We start from the raw sequence: 11870 nt of genomic DNA, 5'->3' as shown, positions 1-11870 counted from the left end.
GCTCCGCACCAGGGTTTGCCCCAGGAATGAGGGGGGGTTGACAAAAAAAATAAAACAATCTCGGCGGCCCCTCCTCGATGCGCTCTGAAGAACGGCAAACTCCCCGGACTCCGTCTCGTTTTAAGGCAATTCGTTGTTGTCATTGCCGGACGTTGCTTTTAGACGGCTTGTTTGTGCATGCTACGGTGAACTCCATTCGCCACCGTACGTAGCCAAACCGTGCCAATCGGAGGTGGGGATTTATTATTTTTTTGAACCCGGCTTGCGTTCGTTTTTTGTTTTCTCCAATGCAATAACAGCACGCACACAAACGCTGCCGGCACTGTTCAACAGCTGCAAGAATCGAGTCGCGCCTGGACAGGACGGGGGGTTTCCCCACTGGAGAGCAGGCAGAGTCTGGCAACGCAGCCACGGGCAGACGATGCCCTCGCCGTGGGCTCACGGTTTTAGCAAATTCCGACGGAGCTCACCGGTTCGAAAGTTGAAACAGCATGGGGGGTAAAGGTTTAGAAAATCCCATACCCTCCCCGCCCTCCCACCCGGCAGCCTCCGTCCACCCGGCAGTGTTGAATGGATTCTCCGCAGTCAAGAGCTCCCTTCATTCGGCAAATTGGCGGTGCACCTTCATCTTTTTGTTGCTGTTAACTCCGGCGAGGGCGGGCACGCACGAGACGCCAACGCAAAGTCGGTTGGCCGCTGTTGGCGAGAGTCGTTGCCGAGCTCACTGCAGACGCGTCGGCACGAAGCAGCCCCCCCTCCCCAAATCTCCTCCCGCCGCTCGCTTCCGGCACGTTGACAATCCGGTGGGGCTCGGTGCTACGTGCTAATCGCTCTGCTTTCCGCCGGTACAGGTCTCCTGTGTGTGTGTTCGGCGGCACTTGAGTGGTGGCTAGGAGATGTTAACCGCCTCGCCTGGTCTACAGGAGGCCGTGGGTTCGATCCCGACCCTGACGCCTGCTGTATACTTGGAGTTTGCGGTGTCTCTCTCTCATCATCACCACGTGGGTTCGATCCCGACCCTGACGCCTGCTGTATATTTGGAGTTTGCGTGTCTCTCTCATCATCATCATCATCACGGTGGCTCGGAGATGTTAACTACCTCGCCTGGTCTACAGGAGGCCGTGGGTTCGATCCCGACCCTGATGCCTGCTGTATACTTGGAGTTTGCGTGTCTCTCTCTCATCATCATCATCACGGTGGCTCGGAGATGTTAACTGCCTCGCCTGGTCTACAGGAGGTCGTGGGTTCGATCCCGACCCTGACGCCTGCTGCTGTACATTCGGAGCACGTAATGTCTTCTCTCTCGCTCTCCCCGTGGTCGCGTGGATTTTTCTTCGGGTCCTTCGGGTTTTCCCCCCTCCACATTTAGAATCCGCGTCACGCGTTTAGAGTGCTTGGCTGCTATCTGCTATGTCCACGTGATGAGTCACTCCGTTGAAGCGATCATTTGTTTGCCGGGTCGCTTCCGCAAAGGATCTACGTACAGCCTAGTTTTGCCTTACCTGGTAATATAAAAACAGTTTACGGTAACGACGACGGAGAGATGCCTTGCGCAAGTTGTTCCTGGACGAGGTTGCGGTCGCGGACTCATTTTAAGATGATGTGGTATCCCTCCGTGTTCTCCGCTGCAAGAGAGGAGGACATTGACACACGCGTTCCTAATTAGGATTAAGTGGTAAGGGGCAGTCCATAAATGACGTCACGCGATTTTGGACGATTTTTGAACCCCCCCCTCGAATATGACATCACAAAGCTCTGCCCCCCACAAAAAAAAACATGTTTCAAATCGCTTTAAACTATTGTCATTGTAGTGCGTATTTAATGTGGCGCTGCACTCTGATGTTGTAGGAGAAAACATTTATCAAAAAGTCTATTTAATTAAGTAGAACGTGTCGTCTATATTTATTTAAAGTTGCGCATTTTGATGTGACGTCACCATTTCTCAAACCCCCCCCCCTCCCTCGTCACACATCGTCACAAACGTCTGACCCCCCCCCCCGCCCAGGTGAGTGACGTCATTTATGGACGGCGTGAATATTTCCCGCCACCAGCGGCAACGTTCAAAACCGGCGGCCGGTTTTGAACGTTGCAAGGAAGGGGGGGGGGGGTTGAGTCAAGGATGCAGCGCGTGGGGTAAAAGAAAATGTGATGGGGAAAGGGAAGAGAGAGGTGAGCAGAGAATGGGAGAGATGAGAGGGCAAAAGGAATTTCTGTGGCCACGCACAAGCCGTGGAGGGGCTGATTTAGAGAGAGTTAGAGATGGTAATTGTTGTTGACGATTGCGAGGGGTTACCTTTCAGAGTGTCGAGGATGAAGCACGTCTCGTCCGGGATATTTTGTACCATCTGCAAGAACGCGGCAACAAGTCAATCGAGCGGCAATCCCACACAGCAGCCATCGGGCGCCCCCCTACTGTGAAGGACATTGGGGGGCAGGACCCCCCTGAAACAAACGAGCAACGAGACTCGGCAAGGATTGCGTGGGTGGCAGAGGTCGCAACCGGGTACCCGATACCCGTACCCTACCCGATACCCGTTTGCGACCCTGGTGCGGCCAGGTACGGGTACGGGTAGGCCGTGAGTCACTGGTGAGTCACCGTTTGTCACGCATTTCAGGTAGGATACGGGTACGGGTAGGGAACGGCTACCCATACCCGGCCGGGTACGGGTACGGGTACCCATTTGCGACCCTGGTGCGGCCAGGTACGGCTACGGGTAAGGAATCAAAACCCGTTTGTGACCTCTGGTGGGTGGACAAGCGCGTCGCCAAACTATATCCAGAAACGGGGTTTTGCTGGCTGGCTGGCTGGTGCACGGGACGGGTTCTTGCGTTACGCAACTGCCCCCCGCCCGTCCCACAATCTAACACCTCCTTCCCCCTCCGCCCCCCCCCCTCTCCCCTCCCCCCCACCCATCGTAGGAATGAGGAGGCACTTGCGATGCTCCGGGAGGGAGGGAGCTGGGAGGACGCGAGCGGTCCCCGAGGTAATTGGCGAATTTGTTTGAGAGGACATTTTTGGGATGAAGACGGCTCAGTGGTGGTCTCCGGATGTCCAGTTGGGGGGGGGCAAGGAGGGGGGGGGGGGGCAGGGGGTGGCCGGGGGGGGGGCAGGGGGGACACAAGAGAAGTTCCGATTACAGAATCGCTCTTTGCCGGGTCGTGGCTCTCCGCATGGCAGCGCCGGTCACATGGACCCTGCTCAGTCGGCGCTTCCCGCCACCCCCCCGTTCCCTGCCCCTCTCATCTTGCAGCCCCTCCTTCACCCCCCCCCCCGGCTCCCCATTCCCCTCCACCCCCCCCCACCCATTGCCCACCGACCGCGGATCCAGCGCAAACGCGTGGGCGGTGTTCGTCATTCAACGAAACGCGAACGCGGCGAGCGTGAACCCCACCAACTCCCCGATCGATCGAGAGAACGCAGATCGATCAATCGATCGATCCGTATTTGACCACATTCGCAATATTCGCCGTCTAATGAAGTGGGCGTCAAGCGATTAACAACGGAGGGGGGGGGGTTGCAGAGATGCAGAGACCCGACCGTGGAGACGTGGACTACCGCGTGCGTGTCCACAGAGCAGCAGGTTCACATGGGGGGGGGGAAGCCACATTTAACACAGCACAAATAAATAATGAGATTTTTTCAAATGAATTCCGCGGCAATTCATTAAATCGGGACATGCGGAGCAGGCGGGCGGGCGGGGGTCGGGGGTGAACCGATATACATACTCTTAGGTTTTTTCGGTAAAGTCACGTAGGTAAAAATAATTAATAAAAGATAAATATTAAAAAATAATAGAAATAAAATAATAAATCACGACGTTTCGGAGGCAACACAAGCTTCCGTCTTATTTCTTCTATTATTTTTATTATTTATCTTTTATTAGTCATTTTTTACCCACGCGGGCCCGCGGTAGCGCGGGCCCGTTGCAACGAATGAAATGGCGCCTCTCCCGTTCGGAGCCACTCCTCCGGCCGCGCGGTTCCCACGGTGTCAGTTGCACCGCCTGCACAGATCTCGGCGGCTAGCGGGGGGGGTGGTGGGGGGGGAGTGGGGAGAGCATCACACCTGGTCGCTGATGAGCACGTGGATGCCGGTAGGGCCCTGCCGGTAGATGTGCTGGATCAGGCGCGGGGAGATGTTGAACAGGGTGGCGAGCTTCTCCTGAAGCTCAGCGGCCGTCAGCTCCTCCAGGAACACCGCGTGGTAGACTGGAGGGAGCGAGCGCACACGCCGCGCACACGCCACGCACACGCACACGCCAAGCACACGCCACGCACACGCCGACCGCAACGTTACGGGGGCTATTTCCCGTCATCGTCGTCAGCCACTCGCTACCCGCGCGCGTCGCGGGGGTGAAGTCCCTCCCCCCCAAGCCGCCACCGCCACTCCTCATCGATCCCGCGACGCGACCCGTCCCAACCGAACGATCCGACCTCGTCGCTCCACCTCGTCTCGTACGCACGCCCGCCCGTCCCCCAACGCGCGCGCCCCAAACGAAGGAAGTTGTCGTTTTGTTCGTGTAACTCCACACGCGCCATCCGTCCCGGCGACCCCGACGACCCCGGCACGGGCGGGCGAGGTTCAGCTCACCGTAGATGGCGCTGTGCGGGGGGCCTCCGTTTTCGGTGACGGCCTGCGAAGGCTGCGTCTGCGTCGCAGCCTTCTTGGAAGGCTGGGTCTCCTGGCACACGTACATGGTGAGGCGCGGGCGCACAGACCTGCACGCACAGGAGACACAAGATCGCCCCCCCGTGTAGGCTTTTAACGGCAGCGCAATCAACGAAGACGGCGGTCACCGCATCTCGCGCTCTCAGACGCGCTTCTGCGGCCGTCTGGAACGCTCTTCCTTCCGATATTAGGAAGCCACTGGAGCTGTGCAACTTTTAAATCATCATCTCGATTGACAAACTCATTTCTTTGAAGTAGTTTTTTGTGTTTGGTTTGTTGTCCTTCCCCCTCGCCCCCGAATAGCGTCATTGGCTACGTACAGTGCGAAAGAAGTTCAACAGACAAATATCCCCCGTGAAGCCTTAGCAGACTGTTGGGGCAAGTGCTGTTAGCGAGCAGCACCTATGAAGACCGGCACGGCACACGAGGGGGTGGTGGGGGGGGGGACTGTGGCCAGAAACAACGCCCGGCCACCTTTGTCTCCCCAGTGATTGATGGCTTACACACAAACGCACACGATTGGGCAATTAGCATGTAAATGTTTCAGCATTGGGATGTGTGGCCAATGACAGTCTGAAATTGAACCCAGGAGATTCTCGCCGCGAGTATTCCCACTCTGCCCCATTGTTCCGCCCAATGAATTTACGTTATTATTCATCATCATTATTACAGGGTGTCCTCTACTTACGAACTTTCAACTTAAGAACCTTCAGAGGTACGAACAAAGCTGTCCGTATGTCCAGTTGCAGCTGTTCGAACTGATAGTCGTAAGTTCAACCGCCGCGCAATAGATGGCGGTGGTGGCATCTACATCTGCAGAACGTGAAGAACCAGTGGCATCTACATCTGCAGAACGTGAAGAACCAGTGGCATCTACATCTGCAGAACGTAAAGAACCAGTGGCATCTAAATCTGCAGAATGTGAAGAACCAGTGGCATCTACATCTGCAGAACGTAAAGAACCAGTGGCATCTACATCTGCAGAACGTGAAGAACCAGTGGCATCTACATCTGCAGAACGTAAAGAACCAGTGGCATCTAAATCTGCAGGATGATTATACAACGTTTAAAGCCATCCCCCGTATTCAGTGTACAAGCCGTACAACGTGTTTGGAATCGACAGCAGGAAAGTTGGACTTACGAACAAAATCGACTTACGAACAGTACCTCTGGAACCTAACTCGTTCGTAAGTGGAGGCGTCCCTGTGTTGTGAAACAAGTTGTTACCTGGCCTTGACGGCATTGTAGAGCCTAATGCCATCGGCTGCCCCGCAGATCTGGACGAGGTCATCTCGAGACAGCTTGAGGAGGTCGGCACCTGCACGCGCGGCGATCCGGCACAGCAAGCGAGAACATTTGTTATTGCGCGCTCTTACACGAGTCCAGTCCATCGCGAACGTGCACTGATCACACGTTGAAGTGGGCGGGCTCTTTGAAGCAGCAACAACAACGTATCGTATCGTGGTAATCCTAAAATGAAATCGCTAAAGCTACGTATCACGCATGCATTGAACGTACAGTATCGTACCTCGTTACGTCGCTGCGTTTATACCTGCCGCGCGAAATTACAAATATTTAACAATTTTGCCGTATCGCTTTCGCCGTCGTAAGATCGAAATATCGTAAGTCGGACCCCATCGTAACTCGGGGACTGTCTGTATATCCATAAACTGACCTGTGAAGTTGGAGAAGAGGCGACTGAAACTGGAGAAACGGTGTTGGTGCAGCCACTGCTGCATCTCTTGGATGGTGGCCGTAGGTGACAGCTTCTGCTGCTGCCAGGGACAAGTTGCAGACGTAGAATCAGAATGTGTGTACACACACGGGAAGAGTCCGATGAGCGACACGGTAGAACCCTTCCTAACGAGCACTTCTGTTAGCGACTAAACGCTGAGCGACGGGCCTCCCTAGAGCCCAATGTGTCGTGTATAGTAGTGTAGTGTATAGTGGTGTAGTGTATAGTAGTGTAGTGTATAGTAGTGTAGTGTATAGTAGTGTAGTGTATAGTAGTGTGTATTAGTGCAGTGTATAGTAGTTTATAGTAGTGTGGTGTATAGTAGTGTAGTGTATAGTAGTTTATAGTAGTGTAATGTATAGTAGTGTAATGTATAGTAGTGTAGTGTATAGTAGTTTATAGTAGTGTGGTGTATAGTAGTGTAGTGTATAGTAGTTTATAGTAGTGTAGTGTATAGTAGTTTATAGTAGTGTAGTGTATAGTAGTTTATAGTAGTGTAGTGTATAGTAGTTTATAGTAGTGTAGTGTATAGTAGTATATAGTAGTGTAGTGTATAGTAGTGTAGTGTAGGTAGTGTATAGTAGTGTATAATAGTGTATAGTAGTGTAATGGATAGTAGTGTAGTGTATAGTGGTGTAGTGTATAGTAGTGTAATGGAAAGTAGTGTAGTGTATAGTGTAGTGTATAGTGTAGTGTATAGTAGTGTAGTGTATATTGGTGTAGTGTTTAGTAGTGTAGTGTATACTAGTGTAGTGTCTAGTGTAGTGTATAGTGTAGTGTATAGTGTAGTGTATAGTAGTGTAGTGTATATTGGTGTAGTGTATAGTAGTGTAGTATATAGTGTAGTGTATACTAGTGTAGTGTCTAGTGTAGTGTATAGTGTAGCAGAGGTGTGGACTCGAGTCATGTGACTTGGACTCGAGTCAGACTCGAGTCATGAATTTGATGACTTGCGACTCGACTTGGACTTGCATAACAATGACTTTGTCCCACCTCTGTAGTGTAGTGTATAGTAGTGTAGTGTATATTGGTGTAGTGTATAGTAGTGTAGTATATAGTGTAGTGTATAGTGTAGTGTATAGTGTAGTGTATAGTAGTGTAGTGTATAGTGTAGTGTATCGTAGTTTATAGTAGTGTAGTGTATAGTACTGTAGTGTATAGTGCAGTGTATAGTAGTGTAGTGTATCGTAGTGTATAGTAGTGTAGCGTATAGTGTAGTGTATAGAGTTGTGTATAGTGTAGAGTAGTGCCTCCATAAGAGCCCAATGTGTTCGCTTACCAACGTTTCCCCTGTTAATGACGGGCAGTTGTAGGTACAATAAATATTACTTAACACATTGATTAACCGTGTTTATTTTAACATTGTGTTGATGTTGTTAGCATCTTAATGTATCAATATCCATTGCTTAAATATTATAAAGTCCGGTTTTTTTGGGGGGGGGGGTAAAAAGGGGTAACTTTCGACGCTACCAGAACGAACTACGCCTTTAACGTGCATATCCTAAACTCGCTTAAGCGACCAAACATCGCTTGACGATCGGTTTCGTGGAACCAATTACCGTCGTTAAGAGGGCTTCTACTGTCAAGCTCTTGTTCACAGATGTCCAAGCAGAGGCACGGGGTCAGAACAATACAAAAACACGACAGCAGTTCAAAGAACAACGGTGAACAAATCATCTGCGAGCACACACGATCGAGATATTGCTGCAGAGTTTGGTAGTACATGTTGTTCACGCCGTTTATTGTGAAAATTCGGTCACAGTTCCCGTGACCACCGTTTCATTGCTTTTATGGCTTTATTTTGGTGATTTTCGAAAAGTTTTTTGGTTTGGCCATGTTTGTTTGTTGTAGTACAGAGTTAGACTGATGGCCTTAATCTAAGTTGTCTTGTGGTTGTTGTTGTTGTTTGACTTGCATCCCACTGGGATTTTTGCACATTTTTGTGTACGGTGCTTTTTCTGCAATATTTTACTGTCTTTTCTTGGATTTTCTGTTTGCACTTAAGTCACATATTCACTTTAAGATGTTTTTTGTTCATGTTTTTTTTTTTTGTTGCGGTTGCACCCGATTCAAGAGCCGAACTGCAATTTAATAGAAAGTTTTTTCAGGAAACAATCCTATCTGCTATAAAAAAAAACTTTCAACATGCATTGAACGTATCGTATCGTGGTAACCTTAAAATGAAATCGCTAAAGCTACGTATCATACATGCATTGAACGTATCGTAACGTATCATATTGTACTCTACCCACCAAGATTCTGTCCGTCGTCTGCAAACTTGAACGCTGTTAGGTTGTTAATGGCAATTTTGTCATATCGCTACCGCCATCGTAAGATTGAAATATCGTAAGTCGGATCCCATCGCAACTGGGGGACTACCTGTATATGTACGCATGGAGGTAACGTCGAACTTATTTCGCACCGTACGTAGCCAACCACGCTAAGAGAGGAGGTGCGGGAGGAAGACAACAACCTACGCCCAGGCTTAAGGCCTTCGTGTTTTCCTCTGCCAATGACGAGCTGAACTTAACACACACAAAGGATCGTCATTTGCTGGGGGAATCCCAATTCGGTTGCAGAATCGATCATCCCTCCTTCCGCGTCCGCGCAGTCATGTTTACACAATCTGTCTGGAACGTTCTGTTCAGCCTTGCTTGTTCTATTAGTGTAAAAGTTCAGTGAACATATATATACAGGGACTCCTCTACTTACGAACAATTCGACTGACGAACTTTCAGAGATACGAACAAACCTGTCGGGATGTTCAGTTTGCCTGTTCGGACCGAGAGTCATAAGTTCAACTGCCTTGCAGTAGATGGTGGCGGTGGCATCTACATCTGCAGAACTTGAAGAACCAGTGGCATCTACATCTGCAGAACGTGAAGAACCAGTGGCATCTACATCTGCAGAACGTGAAGAACCAGTGGCATCTACATCTGCAGAATGTGAAGAACCAGTGGCAACTACATCTGCAGAATGTGAAGAACCAGTGGCATCTACATCTGCAGAACGTGAAGAACCAGTGGCATCTACATCTGCAGAACGTGAAGAACCAGTGGCATCTACATCTGCAGAACGTGAAGAACCAGTGGCATCTACATCTGCTGAATGTGAAGAACCAGTGGCATCTACATCTGCAGAACGTGAAGAACCAGTGGCATCTACATCTGCAAAACGTGAAGAACCAGTGGCATCTACATCTGCAGAACGTGAAGAACCAGTGGCATCTACATCTGCAGAACGTGAAGAACCATTGGCATCTACATCTGCAGAACGTGAAGAACCAGTGGCATCTACATCTGCAGAACGTGAAGAACCAGTGGCATCTACATCTGCAGAACGTGAAGAACCAGTGGCATCTACATCTGCAGAACGTGAAGAACCATTGGCATCTACATCTGCAGAACGTGAAGAACCAGTGGCATCTACATCTGCAGAACGTGAAGAACCAACGGCATCTACATCTGCAGAACGTGAAGAACCAGTGGCGTCTACATCTGCAGAACGTGAAGAACCAGTGGCATCTACATCTGCAGAACGTGAAGAAAAAGTGGCATCTACATCTGCAGAACGTGAAGAACCAGTGGCATCTACATCTGCAGAACGTGAAGAACCAGTGGCATCTACATCTGCAGAACGTGAAGAACCAGTGGCATCTACATCTGCAGAACGTGAAGAACCAGTGGCATCTACATCTGCAGAACGTGAAGAACCAGTGGCATCTACATCTGCAGAACGTGAAGAACCAGTGGCATCTACATCTGCAGAACGTGAAGAACCAGTGGCATCTACATCTGCAGAAGGTGAAGAACCAGTGGCATCTACATCTGCAGAACGTGAAGAACCAGTGGCATCTACATCCGCAGAACGTGAAGAACCAGTGGCATCTACATCCGCAGAACGTGAAGAACCAGTGGCATCTACATCTGCAGAACGTGAAGAACCAGTGGCATCTACATCTGCAGAACGTGAAAAACCAGTGGCATCTACATCTGCAGAACGTGAAGAACCAGTGGCATCTACATCTGCAGAACGTGAAGAACCAGTGGCATCTACATCTGCAGAACGTGAAGAACCAGTGGCATCTACATCTACAGAACGTGAAGAACCAGTGGCATCTACATTTGGAGAACGTGAAGAACCAGTGGCATCTACGTCTGCAGAACGTAAAGAACCAGTGGCATCTACATCTGGAGAACGTGAAGAACCAGTGGCATCTACGTCTGCAGAATGTGAAGAACCAGTGCCATCTACATCTGCAGAACGTAAAGAACCAGTGGCATCATCATCTGCAAAACGTGAAAAACCAGTGGCATCTACGTCTACAGGAGATTATGTAACTTTTAAAGCCAGTTCCCGTGTGAAGTGTACAACTTGTTTGGAATCGATGGGAGTAAAGTTGGACTTCCGAATACACCTCTGGGACCTAACTCGTTCCTAAGTAGTCACGTCCCCGTACTCATTTTCCGTGAAGTCACAAACGATTCAACGCGATCTTACGTGCGGGATTTCGGTGTGTTTCCTACGTTGGAACGTACCTCGAGGATGGCGTTATTGGACACGTCGTTCTGATGGTTTGGCGATGAGCAGTCACTGCAAGGCAGGCGGACCAACAACAAGCACCACACCCCCCCTACACGTGAGTTGCGCCCAAGAACTTTCGCAGACACATCATGAACAAAACCACGTTCCCCCATACTCTTTGGTTCTTTCGGTAAAGTCACGTAGGTATAAAATAAAATAGATCACGACAACCGGTATTCTCCACTAAGTGTCGGTGATGTCACCGCGGCACTTGTGCCAGGCCATGTGCACCTTGAGGCCACATGAAGTGTCGAACGCCCGCTGGGAGGTCACGGGGCAGACCCAGGTGCCACGCACACACACCACACACACACACCACACACACACGCGCACACACGCACACACCTGTCGTTGACGACGAAGGTGGTGGCTGCGGCGGAGGAGGTGGCCGGCTGGAAGCTGCTGGTGGCGGCCACCGTCGTGGTGGTCGTCGTGGTGGTGGTGGGGCTGTTGTCGAGGTACGTCGTGTCTGGCCACGGCGAGCACTGTCCGTCGAGCAGCCCCAACAACAACAAAATAAACAAAGCGGCACGCGCACAGAGGAGAGACGGCGAAACGTTCAATGACATTCAACGACGACGTTTGCCAACAACAACAACTCGCAGAAGCGAGACGCGAAAGTCGCACGGCCACTCGCCGATGTGGGACCGTGGCCAGTTGCGTTAAAACGGTCCTGCAAGCGTCGTTCTTTACGTTCTACCGAATTGCACGCAGAGCCGCTCTGTCAAACGACTGCCGAATGGAGGCCGTGCCGGTCGTGGGAGTCGTTTGACCGCAACGGCCGGCGCGGCGAGGCGTGGTCATGGCGGGGAGGGGGGGTTGTTTGGCGGTACTTCACCGTGCTGCTCGGTGTGGGTGGGCGAGGGGGGAGGAGGAGGAGGA

The 11870-nt window shown here is 51.0% G+C and overlaps 1 protein-coding gene across 3 annotated transcripts in view; it reads right to left on the bottom strand.

Moving 5' to 3' along the window:
• Positions 1 to 547: 547 nt before the first annotated feature.
• LOC144951430 (transcription factor CP2-like) overlaps positions 548 to 11870 on the bottom strand; it is a 28395-nt gene continuing 17072 nt past the window's right edge. For 2 of the 3 annotated variants that reach the window (XM_078881673.1, XM_078881676.1), the window contains exons 8-15: positions 11334 to 11473; positions 10943 to 10997; positions 6345 to 6444; positions 5897 to 5987; positions 4592 to 4719; positions 4067 to 4209; positions 2294 to 2345; positions 548 to 1625 (exon numbers count right to left, since the gene is read on the bottom strand). In XM_078881673.1, coding sequence (XP_078737799.1) covers positions 1588 to 1625; positions 2294 to 2345; positions 4067 to 4209; positions 4592 to 4719; positions 5897 to 5987; positions 6345 to 6444; positions 10943 to 10997; positions 11334 to 11473 — 747 coding nt within the window. In that variant the 3' untranslated portion in view covers positions 548 to 1587. The remainder of the gene's footprint in view (positions 1626 to 2293; positions 2346 to 4066; positions 4210 to 4591; positions 4720 to 5896; positions 5988 to 6344; positions 6445 to 10942; positions 10998 to 11333; positions 11474 to 11870) is intronic. The other variant, XM_078881674.1, reaches the window with a different exon arrangement.

Source organism: Lampetra fluviatilis, chromosome 62 (genome assembly GCF_964198595.1).
Source record: "Lampetra fluviatilis chromosome 62, kcLamFluv1.1, whole genome shotgun sequence".
Lineage (NCBI taxonomy): Eukaryota > Metazoa > Chordata > Hyperoartia > Petromyzontiformes > Petromyzontidae > Lampetra > Lampetra fluviatilis.
Note: the sequence above shows the minus strand (reverse complement) of the source record. Positions and strands in the feature narration are given on the sequence as shown.